The sequence below is a fragment of the Benincasa hispida genome, chromosome 10, assembly GCF_009727055.1.
Source record: "Benincasa hispida cultivar B227 chromosome 10, ASM972705v1, whole genome shotgun sequence".
In the NCBI taxonomy this organism is placed as follows: domain Eukaryota; kingdom Viridiplantae; phylum Streptophyta; class Magnoliopsida; order Cucurbitales; family Cucurbitaceae; genus Benincasa; species Benincasa hispida.
Window position 1 is genome coordinate 12511114 of NC_052358.1, and position 14109 is coordinate 12525222.

Consider the following 14109-nt stretch of genomic DNA (forward strand, 5'->3'; position numbering starts at 1 on the left):
ATGGAACTGAAGGAGATAAAGAAACACGAAATCAGATTTGAAAATGACATCGAAATCATATTTGAAGACGGAGAAGTAAAGAGAGAAAGGAAGAACATCATTGATCTGAACATCTCGTTCGATTGGACAATAAAGGAGACAGAAAAGATGAGGAAGAAGAGATGAGATGATGCAAATAGTGAAACAACAGAAATTGTAGGGTTGGGAATGGTGTTCCTTAGGGTTAATTTTGAAGATAACATTGGAGTTCCAACTAAAAATAGTTGGAGTCCCAAACGTGGAGTGGGCTACCACCCAACTCCATTCTTAGGCCCAAAAAGGCCCTTAGTTATTAAACTTTAACTTGTAATGATTTAGTACAAGTATTTTAAAATTTGCAATAATTTAGTTCCTATCCCTATACTCTAATAAGAATCAATTTAGTCACTGTACTTTACAATTTGTAACAATTTAGTTCCCATCACAAAAAAAATATTATTAAGATTTAATGAGATTTATTACATATTGATAAAATGATTAAGGGTCAATTTTTTTTTATATAAAAATTATAAAGACTAAGTCATTGTATAATCAAAATTGACAATTGAGTTTGATAATTTTTTTTATACTAAATTATTAAAAATTTGAAAGTATAGGGATTTAATTGTTACCTATTAAAATTCAAGACCTAAATTACTACAAATTTAAAAGTACAAAGACTAAATTGTTTCACATCAAAGCACCTAACAGAATCTTTACTTTTAACAAAATTCATAAACCAAAAAAAAAATTTACCTAAAAAAAAAGTTTGAAACTAATTGGGGCAATTTTGACAAAGAAATAACATAAAATAAAAGGGCATCACTATAGATATATATGTATGTATGTATATGTATATGTCCAACAAACTGTGAATTGGGCCACTTTCTTACCCGAAATCAAGCCCAATATTGTATTGGGCATTAAAACGGGGCCATGAAAGTTGAAACACGGCCCATTTGATTCAATCAGAATCCGTTGCCGCCCTTCTCTAGTTTTGAACTTTCAAATTTTCATTCGTTCTCGCTCCCGTTTCCACGACATCTAGATTTGCAGAAAGATCAGCGTTAATTCAACTCAAACTTTCTACGTTTCTTGCAATTAATGGATCCTAAACTCACCCAGATTCCAGGTATTGTTCGCTTTCCCTTTTTCCATCATTCATTTCCACTGAATTTCGTTACTGATTTCTCTCAATCTTGCTTCAAATCGGCAGCGAAACCCGTTTTCTCTAAACCTAAAGTCACCCGAAAGCCATCCTCTGAAGCACCCCAAATCACCGCCCATCAACCTTCGATTCCCAGGTACTACTACACTGTGTTATTCTCAATTTCATTCTGAGTCATATTCTTCTGTACTTGGGTTTGAATCTTGTTATTACAATTAGGCAGAAACGAGTTTTTGGAACTGTTAGGAGCTCAAACATACCGATTAAACCAGTAGTAAATGAAAAGCCCTTAACTAAGCCCTTAATTGGGGCTGTTAAGAAACAACCCAAGTCCCGATCAGCTCAAATATCGGTCAATGCTGTTGCTGATCAGAAGGTTAATGAGAAATTGAATCCGAGGCCGAATAAGAAGAGCCCTAGCATCAAACAGCAAGTTACGGAAACGGCTCTTAAGGATCTGCGTGTTGGGAACGACGTCGTAGAGCCTCAGACGCCGATGGCAAGGCCTCGTTTGTTGAAATTGAAGAACGCTGGCACGCCTTACCATACGGCGGAGAAATGTAGTAATTGCCGTTTTGACAAGATGGAGACCTCGTCGTATTGGGTTGCTCAGATCAAATTGGCTGAGTCCGTTGGGAAGCATTTTGTGTCTGCTGATTTCTTTCGCCTTGCATATGTTTGCAATGCCGAGGTAATGTAAATCACACTTTTGAGCTTCTCATTTTTCCTTTGATCATATCTGGTAGTGCTTTTTATGATGAGTAAGGTTAGTAAAAGTAGTTTGACTGGAACCATTTTAGTAAAAAGTGGTTTACTACTCGCTTTGAAGTGATGATGAGGGAATCAATGCGAGGGTTTGACAAAATATTAGAAGAGCGGTTATCACATATTTAAAAGTTTAAAAAATTGATGGGTTTCGAGCACTATAAAAAGGAATTTATGTCTTTGATTTCAAATCATCCCAATTTGAAATAAAGCTTGGTATATAGTTCCTCTGTATGGGTGGTATAATGTTCTGAGAGGTGCTCTTATAATTAGGGTCAAAGAGGGATTTTTATATGATTGTAATAATTTTTCACACAGTAAAACGTACGTGGTTTTCTCAATTTGGAGTTTTTCTATATTAATTTGTGTGTTTTTAGATTTATTGCTTCTTTCCATGTTGCGTCCTTGCTTATTCGTGCATGAGTAGTGGGAGGTTTTTCCGAGTGGCAGGCCTCATAGCTAATTCGAACTGTAGAAAAGACAATTCTTACGATGTGAAACATTGAGTTGCCATTAGGGGTTTGGATTGTCCGGTAAAGAGATCCATTTAACAATCCTTCAATGAATTAGGGAGATTCCTTCTCTTCTAAGAATGTCATGAAATTACAGAGGAACTTGTCTTTTGAAACATCTAACTGGAGAGAGTATCTTCTTTCCTATTCCCATATTCATCAGCACTCTAGTCTTGAATTGTTGCCATTAAGAACAAGAATCTCCCTGACCCTGAATTTCTCTGCGATCTTTTGGGTTTGCTCAGTGTTTACCTTCGCATTTGTATTAATATATGGTTTCTTATAACAGCCAATCAGGAACCTCAAAGTCGAACTTAAGCGTTACTTGACTCGGCATGAACATCTATCTATGAACACTGAGTGGAAAGATGTGAGTCTTAGCTATGGCTTCATTCAAAATGACAGCAATGGAGCCTCCCCTCAGAATCCGTCCACTGAAATTTGTGGCAGTGAAATCAACAAAGATCATGAAACTGGGACAATCGAATCTGGGACACCAAAAATCAGTAGCAGTAAACTTGTTAAAGATGAGATTGTGGGAACCAATGTTGGCGAGCTGGGAACCGAGACAAACCAAAGATGGCCAAATTCTTTGTCTATGGAACAACCGGGACAGATCCATCAAAGTTGACTGCTGAATTTTGATTTTGTAGCCTTGGTTTATAGCCATTACTGTGTTTGTGTTGTATATTGAAATGTATTGTCCTTTTGTTCTTTGGCATTGCCTTTGGCCCTTTTTCACTTTCTATTTCTTAGACTATGCCAATGACTTAAATATTGGTTAATGTTCTTCAAATTATATATAATATATGTTATACGGATTTGTGTTCTGCTTAGTATGACAAATGTTTGTATGTTTTATCAGTTCAACCATGGTACTTTGAACATAACTTTTAGAATGGTAATTGATATCTTATCTATTAAACTACATAATATGTTTTGATACGGTTGTGTCAATCAAATTAATGGTTCTTTTTTAGATCAATCATTTGTGGGATGAAAATTCAAACCTCCAACTTTTTGGTTGAAGTTATAATATTTTAACCAGTCAAATTATTGTTTAAGTTGACTCGAATTCATGAACATTTTCATATCTTTAGTAGTTCTTTCATTGTCAAAGAAATTATCATTTTAACTTTATATGCAAGATTTTAAAACTTAACATATCATACTTGTTCTTAATCTAAGTCAAATATTATATCTTTATCACTCATAAATTGAAAAATTGTGCCTCTTTCCCATGCCCTATTGTTATTGTTAGTATAATATCTTTTCTCAATGAAAGTTCACAATAAGATTAATAATCTCATCTCTTTGATGGATTTAACTTACTCCATAAGTAAAAATTAAAACATCTATTCAAATCGAACATAGTCGATATATGTTGATTTGGTTTGGATTTATAGAACTAATCAATTTTTGTTCAACTCTCAATTGTTCATTGTTAGGTAGTGTAATGGGGGTGGGGGTAAAAATCAAAGATAAGGCCAAGTTTGTTTGAATATAGTAGGGCTATGTTCCTCAATCAACATCATTATGAAGCAAACTTGGTCCCATGAGAAAAAATATATATAAATATATATTAAAAGGACATTTTAGTTGTTCACATCACATAATTGTCCTTTAAATTGGTCCCCATTTCTCACATAAATCACAAGGGTTTATGTGCATACAAAACACTCCCCAATTAATTTGGTTGATTCAATAGCATGTCCCCTACCCTCCACACCACCTCATTTATTGACTAAATTGGCCCCTCTTTTTTTTCCCTATCCTTCCCTAAACATTCTTGTTTTATGTTTTTTTTCCCTTTCCCCCTTTCAAGTATATCAACCATACCTGACTATTTCTATCTCGTTCGGTAGATATGGTACATATTACTTTTTCTAAGATCAAACGTTTAATCTCTCATCCCTAAATTTTGTTGACGTACACATTACATTCTCTATTATCATTGATTTACAAATGTATATAGTAAGTGACAAGATTCACAACTATCATCAGTAAAAAGTTTGACATCATCCTAAACATAGCTTAATTGATTAAAACATTATTTCCTCAATCAAAAGGTCAAATCTTCAAATTTATACACCCACACATGATTGAACTCAAAAAAGAAGGAAAAAAATTAAGGTTGGATCTCTTTACCTTTTTATAAACCTTTCTATACTACATTTTCTTCAACCCAAAAACAGCTTGTCCGATCCTTTAACTCCAATAATGTTTCGAAAGCAATCATATTCTTTTGAAGGAGAAATTCCTTAGAATGTAAGACGAAAATGAAGACATGAAATGGTGTGATTGTGACCTTGAACAAAATTGAAACTCAAATGCTAACACCGTTATACCATTTCAAGTCATCACTACATCCGTTCTTAGTCTCAATTTGTAATTTAGCCTATTTTGTCTAAACTATGTTAGATTTGTAGTTAGGTATAAAATATAGAAAAACGATTACTTGAAAGTTAATGAAATGAAAGGTAGGAAAATAGGAAAGTGGGAAGGAAAGGCCAAAGGACACATTGATATTGGGCCATAGGATGGGTTACAGATATTCGACATGAACCATAATGTTTAACAACGAAATATGAGACTAAGAGACCAATTTATCCAACAAAACATGTCTTCCCATTTTGTCCCAAATGTTTTCAGCATCTTACATTCATTACATCATTTCAAAGTCCAAAATCAGACAACCAAAGAGCCCACTAGGCCCATTTCATTTCCTTTCATTTCCCTTTCTTCATATATATATAATGTAATATATATGTCTTCTCAAAGGAGAAAAAAGAAACATCTTTAAGATTCTGTTTTGTTTGGTTTTGTTTGGTTTTGTTGCTTTTTGATGGAATAATTGAGTTTTATTTCTGTTTCTTTCTGACTTTACAACTTTAATCAATCAAAACTTTACCACTTACGGCTGTTGTTATTATTTTAAACCTTATTTTAATTTCAATCATTTGCATATGGTTGAAAATTTCAAATTGAAATTTCTATATATAAGTTACTCTTTCTCATTATCGATTTTTAATATGATATCATAACATAGTTATCTCAAAAAATTCAACCAATTGCAAATATAACAATGAAGTCTAAAGTATTAACATATACAACACAATGTAAAAGAATTTACAGATATAACAAATTTTAGATTCAACTCTCGGAGTTCATTAATGATAGACTATAACGTTGATAATCACTGATAGGAGTCTATCATCGATAGATTTTACTATATTTGCAATTCTGTAGAAATATTTTTATGCACATAATTATTAGTCTTAAAAGTGCTACAATCACCCTAAAAATGAAGATCCGGTCCAAAAATGGTGAATTCAAAGAAACACTCTATCTTAAAATGATACGTTAAAGATCATATTGAAAGAATATGACCTCGGTTGGTAACTATTTGTTTTTTATTTTCAGTTTTTAAAAAATTGAGCCTAAAAACACCCATGCAACCTCTAAATTTATTGTTTTGTTACAATGTTTTTTTATTTTTTTAAAAAAGAAAAAGAAAAAAAAACCTTTTTAAAACTTTTTAAATTTTGTTTTTAAAATTTGACTAAAAATTTAACCTTTTTACTTAATATGCAAACTATGGTTATATATATATATATACATTTAATTTTTTAAAATTAAAAACTAAATCATCATCCAACGGAGCCTGAATAGATTTTTTAATAGGTTGACAAAACAAATAGCAAATTTCAAGGTTTCGTTTAGAAAAATAGTAAAAAAAAAATTAAATCGTAAAAATAGAAAAACGATTTTTAAAATAAAAAAATATTAATTAGCAAATATCCAAACTACCCCTACACACTAAAATTGATCAAACTAAACATTACAAACTAAAATAAATCCAGAAAAGCGCAAATACATTGTGCTATTATGCAAATACACTATACTGTTGCATTACATTAAATCGAATGTCGTCAAACACCCCTTTCTCAATAGCTAAAACTTGCATCAAGCTCCAAAACCGTCCTTAATTTAATTGAAACCAACCATATCATAGAAAATTAAAACTTCAACAAAAACTCACAAAACAACTTTGATACTCACCTAAATAACGTTGGTTGTTTATTCTTACAACCACACAACGACAATAGCGATGGTATATGGTAAATAGCAGCAAAAAGATATCAAGAAAAAAAAAAGAGAGAGAGTGAATGAGAGAGGAAGATCCGTGATACTTATCTATGCTACCCTCCGTCATAGAGGTAGTTTCGACACAAACGATAGCGTGAGGCAGTCGATGGGTGTGACAGAATGACTCGTCGTAGACTACAGTTGAGCGAAATGACACAGATAGCAGCGTTGCTCTCCACGCGAAGGTGGAAGCTCGCGAAAGAAGAGAAGGAGATGGCTTTGTAAAGCACGGTAGAAACTTAAATTTCTTTATTTTTCAAATGTTTTTTAACCTACAAAATCTTAATTAAATATAATTTTTTAAATATATATATACAGGGAGCAGTAACCTAAAACTTAGGGTTTTTTGGTTTAATGTTATTTTAACTCAACTTTTATATGTATATAATGAAAAATCAAGAAGAACGATTATTTTAAGGAACGAGATTATTTTTAGTTTTTCAAATGAATAATTAAAGGAAAAGTGAAGAACTAAGACATCAACAATTATTCTAGACAAGGGTAAAACAGGAATTTGAAAATTGGCGGCCATGTTCATATCATGTGAGTTGCCATAAATCTTATTATTTGCCGATTTTGCCATTTTTCAAAACCAAACCATGAAATCTGCTATATGCTCCAATTTTCTTTTTCTTTAATCCATGTTTATAACCTCTTTATTTTATTCAATTAAATAATATTTTCACTGTCATAGTACCTATTTAGGGTCATTATTGTTATCCAATTAAAAGCAAGCCCATGCCCCTCAGTCACCTTACTGCACTTTTGATTTTTATTTTAGGTTAAATTATATGTTTGTCCCTTTAAATACCAAATAATGTCCATTTAATCTTCTTATTTAAAGAAAATTTTTAATAGGGTCCTCTACTTTTAGATTATGTCGGTTTACATCATATTGAATTATTTCAACTTAGAATCATCGAATGTTCGATTCTATCCGCTTACATACATCTCAACTAATTTCAATATTATTATTATTATATAACTCCATAAATATTTGATCAGAACTTCAAGAATCAATCATAGGTTTCTGAACCCAAAATACCTTAGATTTATTTTATTGTATTTATGATGAAATTTGTGAGTTGGGTGTAGGGATTGGATTTGGAGTAGAGGATTTGAAACTTTGTTAAAAGCAAGTAATTATTCCTATGATGCCCCAATTGCAAGTTTGCCATCATGGGGATACCATTTGTCCCCCTCTAAAGGAGGGCCCACTAGCTAGAGTTATTTATCCTTTATTTATTTATTTATTTATTTTCTTTCTTTCTTAAAAAAAAAGTTGGAAAATAATATTAAAATTGGTTGGATTCCTTTGTTTGGGTTTGAGCACAAAAATAAGCTTGAACTAGACCACCATTTTCAAACTACTTTTTTCAGTGTGTTTTCAGTTTTATTACATTCACTGTTTTGTCCCTTTTTCTTCTTTTTGGAAATTAATAATAATTATAATAATAAGTCTCTCAGTTACTGATTCATATATATATCATTAATTGTCATTGCACCTTCACAAAACCCAACAATCTCCTAAGAATTTGTTGTTTTCCCCTTCAATTGTTGATTAATTTCACTTCTCCCTTTCCCAAAATTTATTTGTGTTTTTTTTTTAAAAAAAATCCATTTATACTCTCCACCATCATAAGTTTATTAATTTACACATTCCATTACGTTTCATTTAAAATATATATATAGTATGAGACTTATAAACGCACGTTAAACTTTCATAAGCGAATCAATTTAAACTCTCGATTAAAATTACAACACTTCTAATCATCCATTTCATTAAACCAATATTTGAAAAAATATACACGCATGTAAGAATCTATATATAGATGATTTTTTAAAAAAATAATCATAACGAACAGTCTAAATGTTTTATATGAAATTTGTCGACAAAATCTAGAGGAAAGTGTAAATGGATACTGTAGTTGGTGAAATTTGGCCCGACAAATTAAAGCTAACAATCAAGAAAATATTTGATTTGGCTTAATTGAGATTAAGAAAAACTCATATCTTAATTCTAATAGAGTTTGGTTAAACTCTAGATCAAATCTCCCATAAACACACTGTTATGTTATGACTCTATACAAGATAATTTAAACTTGTGACTTTTTCACTATTCTGCAATTCTAATCTATGATTTTCAGTGTGAAAGTATATATTTTTTTTTTTTTTTGCAAATCCTCTCTTCTCCAAATTACAAATTTACTATTGTTCTCAAGGGAATGTCATGTACTTTTCTCTATCCAAAATTTATCGTCAAGAAATATATTTATAATAATTTTGAGTTTAAATTATTACCATTAGTAATAGTTTTAATTGGTGTTGTCTATTTGATAATAATTAAGATGGGGGTGTGGATTTAGAAGAGAAATATAAGAGCCAAGAGGTGTAAAAAGTGTAAAAAAAGGAAAGATTAGGGGGTTGGGTTGGAAAAAGAATGGAAATAAGAATAAGAATGGGTTTGGGGGGACAAGGACATATGAGAAAGAGTACGAAAGATGCGGGCGATTAAAGCAAAAAAGAAAAAAGAGAGGGAGACTAATACAAACAAAATCTACCAGACAACACACACATTGATTAAAGTGTCAAATAAAACAACAACACCATTCACAATTTTTCTTAATTAACACTTTCTCTTCTTTTCTTTTCTTTTCTTTTCTTTTTTTTTTCCCCACTTTTTTCTTTTTACCCCCTTTTTTTATAAAAGAAATTTAGAAGGGAAGAAACAGAAAGTAAAAAAAAAACAGCAAAAAAACAGAGCAAAAGTGTGGAGTGTTGTAGGGTTCTTAGATTATTGCTTTTTAAACATGAAATTTTAATTAATAAAAAAATATATAATTTTTGCACTCTCTCTGGATTTGAGACATTGTCCTTAAATTCATGAAATTGTTGTAATCAAGCTTTATTATGATAAATTTTAATTCTATTCACTATTAGTTGAACATTTAAACAAATTTATCTAGGCAGAGTCTAGAAAGTTTCATAAGATGGAAGCAAAATTTTACACTACAACTCTTTATATACATCTTCAAATTCCTCAAATTCATTAGATTTTTTACTATCTTTTTATTTACTAAATTACCGTTTTTATTAAAACATTTTTCATTAAATTAAGATCCATAATTTATGGATCTAATTTATTTTGCCACAAGTAGTTTTCATCTATTGTAGAGCCTTCGATTCTCCTTCGATTTTTTGTTGTCTTCTTCTTTATATACAAATGAAAATTTCCAAATCTATACATCGAATGTTTTTTTTACCATTATTCTGAGCATAGCTCTCAACGATTTCATTCCTTGCTTTGGCGAGTGCACACTTGAGTTTGGATGTTGTGATAACCTTGGGGAGCAACCAACACGTGTAATTTAGTACCGAAGTCGAGCTGAATTTTTCTTTCAAGGCAGTTAATCTTCTACACAGCACACAACAACCTATATTTGGTTCGAAGAGTTATATTGAAATTATGTTTTCGTTTAATTTTGAATCTTTATTTTAGATCTATTTTGTTTATGTTTTGACAAGAGTGTTTTTCCTTCTTGATCAATAACAACCGCAGTAATGAGCCTCAATTGTGAGGCTCATTAATATATAAATCCACTAACCCTTAACTACCCATCATTTTTTTGTATTTCGTACTTTATTTCTTTTCAAGATCTCTCATTGTTTATAAATATAGCTAACATACACAATTATAAACCACGTGAATTCATGTCTCGATTTTTATGTCTTATCTGTACGTTAATTTGTTTTTGTATTAATATAATTAAACTTTAAACCTAACTTCAAACTAATGAGCTCGATACAATTATACCATCAGGCTTATGGATTGATTGTAACATGACGTAACTTTAGGAATGTATTATTTTAAGTACAAGTATCAACATTCAATCTCAATTTTTAAAGAGAAATTTTGTATCAATTATCATCGAACTGACTTTAATAAGGTCGAAAAGGTAATTGTCTAGATTGAAATTTTAGGGATGCAATTATGAAAAGTTAGACGACATGCAATTGAGTTCTTTTTGTTAGGGTAAAATTGTGATTTGAAATTGAGAAGTGGGGTTCGAGAGAGAGAAAAGATAGAGGAAGGGGACAGTGGGTGTTCACGCCTTTAATAAAGTGTTTTCTATTTTCATTTTTATATATTATTTTTATTTTTTATTTATTTTTTTTTTTTTTTTTATTTTGCGACAATTGTTGGTGTGACCTCTCACTGTCTCTAACCATGATGTTACGTATCTTTCTTCTCCTTTTTTTTCCCTCTCTTCCATATTTATTTATTTTTTTATTATTATTAGTAATTTCTTTGTGCCATTCCCACGTGCGCCAAAATGGTCGTGTAAAGCACACACCCATTAGAAAAAAACCCAAAACCAAAAAAAAAAAAAAAAAAAAAAAGAAGAGAGAGAAGAAAAACCTTTTGAGAATTACAGTTATTATGTTAGGGCCTTTTTAAATATAAAAAATATATATTTAAAGATATTTACATTTTATAACAAAATATTCTTTATTTTTACTCCCATTTTGTATATTTGAATCTCAATTTTGTCGCATTCAGTTTTGAATGTGGCTTTTTAACGAAACTTTTTTTTTTCTTTTTTCTTTTCTGGTTGCTTTGTTGTCATTTTCTTTTTTAATTTTTTTTCCTTATGGTGGGGGAATTTTTTTACCCAAAATTAAATCATATGTGCGGACGCAATGAGAGACATTATGAGACCATAATGTATTTTATACTTATTACTATCTTGAATATAATTTTTCTAAATTAAAACTAAGATCTTTTAAGCAAGGGTCATTTGTTATCGGACTAATTATTTGGAGGTTGTTGGTATGTTGAATATGTTAGATTTATTTTAAGTTTAATACTATCATTAATGTGATTCGTACATTATTTACTATTTTATTTTTTAAATATATTATTTTAATGACTTAATTAAGTAAAAGATAATTAAAAGATAAGATAATTTTCTAATTAAACACTCTAGTGGGAGATGTCTATGTAAAAATAAAACCTTAAGGATTGGACATTTCTCTATCTCTTTAAGTAGTTATTTCTCCTCATTAAGAAACCTAATTAATTTCTAAAAGGAAAGCTAAAAGAGAGAAACTCAATCCCTCATTAGAGTAATATCATGGATCAAGGTATGTTACTCTAACTTATGTTATTGTTAAAATCATTTAGTTCAAATATCTTGACATTTATTGTTTTATACAATGTTGGGGTTCTATTGTATAATCATGGAGTTAGAACTTATAAAACAATGATGAGACAGTAGACATTTATATAGTCTCCTTCTTTATTTGATGAGGCTAGAAGTTGAGGTTGTGATTTGGAATTGTCTCAGTATCTTATGTTTGTCATAGTCAAAATGTGTTATGCACTTTGTCGTGTAGAAGATTTTGGAAGAGCGAGGGTCTTTCATTCTTCATACTTCTTATCCTGAGTGGTTTACCATACTTGTGGCTCGTGATATTATTTTATAGTTTGTTTTGGTTTTTGCTTCTTAAAAATAAAATAAAATAAAACTTAAATCTAATGTCTAATGGGTTTCGTTAAAAAGACAATTACCTTGAAAATTAAAACATTAAGCCAAGCTAATGATATGATTTCGTGATTACAAAATCCAAAAAAAAGAGTTTGCTTTTTTAAAAACAACGTTTTGAAGATACATTATGTTTTTTAAGGAGAATATAATAGGTACGTATGCATTCTCATGTAGAGAAATAATTTGCATTCATTGAAAGTAACACTTCAATGATACTAAATAATACTACTAATCATACTACTTCAACACACTTGTATGCACATAGATTTAGTTCTCACCTTTACTCTCTCCATAATGGAGTGATAATTAAGAACGAGTAATGAGAGTGAGATCGAAGTGTCGAACTAGTGACCATAAGTATCGAGATGAGCGAGAGTAAGCAACAAAAATCGAGTGTTGAAAGCTATCATATGTGTTTCGAAGGGTTGTTACAGTAATTTTACCATGTGATGGCGTAATATTAAAGGTCAACATTTTGGTATTATTTGGTAATCACCTGATTTTTTATTTTTTGTTTCTTAAATTAAGCATATAAACACTATTTCAATCTCCAAATTTATATTTTGTTATCTACTTTTTACCAATTATTTAAAAAACGAATCAAAATTTTGAAGAAAAAAACTAAAAAAAATAACTTTTAGAAATTTATTTTTATTTTTGAAATATGACTAAGAATTCGACAATTGTACTTAAGAAAGATGCAAATAATTCTAAGAATGGAGAAAACATATGCCTAATTTTCAAAAATAAAAAATAAAAAACGAAATAATTATTAAATGAGACCTTAAACTTATAAAAAAATGTGTATTTTTTTTTATTTAGATCCTGAAAGGAGGTCATCGATACAAAATACCGATCATTTTTGTCTTAAGTTTCAAGAATTTTATTTCAAGCATATGTATGCTTTATAAGGTAAATTTCGTAAAATTTGTTAAAGTTCAAGGCAAATATACAGTACTTATCAAAGTTAAATAGTTCAATTCGATAAAATTAAAGCATGTGGTGGAAATGAATATACCTTTTCAACTTGAGGGATAATTTTGACTCTTTTTTTAGCAATAAAATGTTTTATCTACTTTTAATTTTTTTCCCCCATTAAAATAAATGCAATTCAATGCCCAATTTGACGATGGAAGTAACATTACCACAATAACTTTCACCTATAAAATTCTATGAACTACATAGGTGACTCGATTTATTGGAAAAATAATAATAATAATCCATTATTCAATTGGCCATAAAATGGAAATTTAATGAAGTTGGCAAGAGATCAATGGTCATAAATGAAAGTAAGTTAAATTTGTGCAGCTACCATTTTGAATTTCTAAACATGCACAATGATGGGTGAACTCAAAAATTGACATAATCGATTTTAGAAGTTGATGGTTCGATTTTCGATCCCTCGTCTTCGAAGTTGTAAACTAAAAAAAAATGTTTAACCTAAGAAATCTATAACCTTTTATATATTATTAGTGCTACTATATATATAGTTAGGAACAAGTGAGTTGACATACATATATCACACGCACATATTATATTGATTGAAAAAGAAATGACAAAACATTTTAGTTAGCTGATTTGGTAATCATTTCGTTGACAATAAAAATATAATTTTAAAAACAAAAATGAGCTTTATGAAACTTTTTGTCTTAATTTTTTGAAATCATTAGTAGAAAGTAGATAACAAAAAATAAGAATCTATAAATAGAAAAAAAAAACTCGTTTGAATTGACTTTAAAAGAGTGTTTTTCAAAAAAAAAAAAATTATTTAAACATTTTTTATAAAAACTTATTAAAATACATTGAAAAGTTATTTTGAATGGTTGCCAAACACTCCAATTTCTTTCAAATTAATTTATTTTTAAATTAAAAACTTTTGAAAATGTATTCCAACACAAGTGTTTTATATAAACAAAAATTCAAAATATTATTAAAATTGATGATTTTT

At 29.8% G+C, this 14109-nt stretch overlaps 1 protein-coding gene across 1 annotated transcript; it reads left to right on the forward strand.

Moving 5' to 3' along the window:
• Window positions 1-851: 851 nt before the first annotated feature.
• On the forward strand, window positions 852-6017 carry LOC120087872. Its single transcript, XM_039044847.1, has 4 exons — window positions 852-1150; window positions 1235-1322; window positions 1406-1877; window positions 2753-6017. The coding sequence occupies exons 1-4, from the start codon at window positions 1123-1125 to the stop codon at window positions 3092-3094; spliced, it is 930 nt and encodes a 309-aa protein (XP_038900775.1). The 5' UTR covers window positions 852-1122; the 3' UTR covers window positions 3095-6017.
• Window positions 6018-14109: the final 8092 nt, after the last annotated feature.

What these genes read in the sequence shown, in the direction of transcription:
- LOC120087872 (XM_039044847.1), top strand. Translation starts at nt 1,123, where the DNA reads ATGGATCCTAAACTCACCCAGATTCCAG. An exon ending in TAAACTCACCCAGATTCCAG is followed by an intron (nt 1,151 to 1,234) that starts GTATTGTTCGCT and finishes TCAAATCGGCAG; the next exon opens with CGAAACCCGTTTTCTCTAAA. An exon ending in CATATGTTTGCAATGCCGAG is followed by an intron (nt 1,878 to 2,752) that starts GTAATGTAAATC and finishes TTCTTATAACAG; the next exon opens with CCAATCAGGAACCTCAAAGT.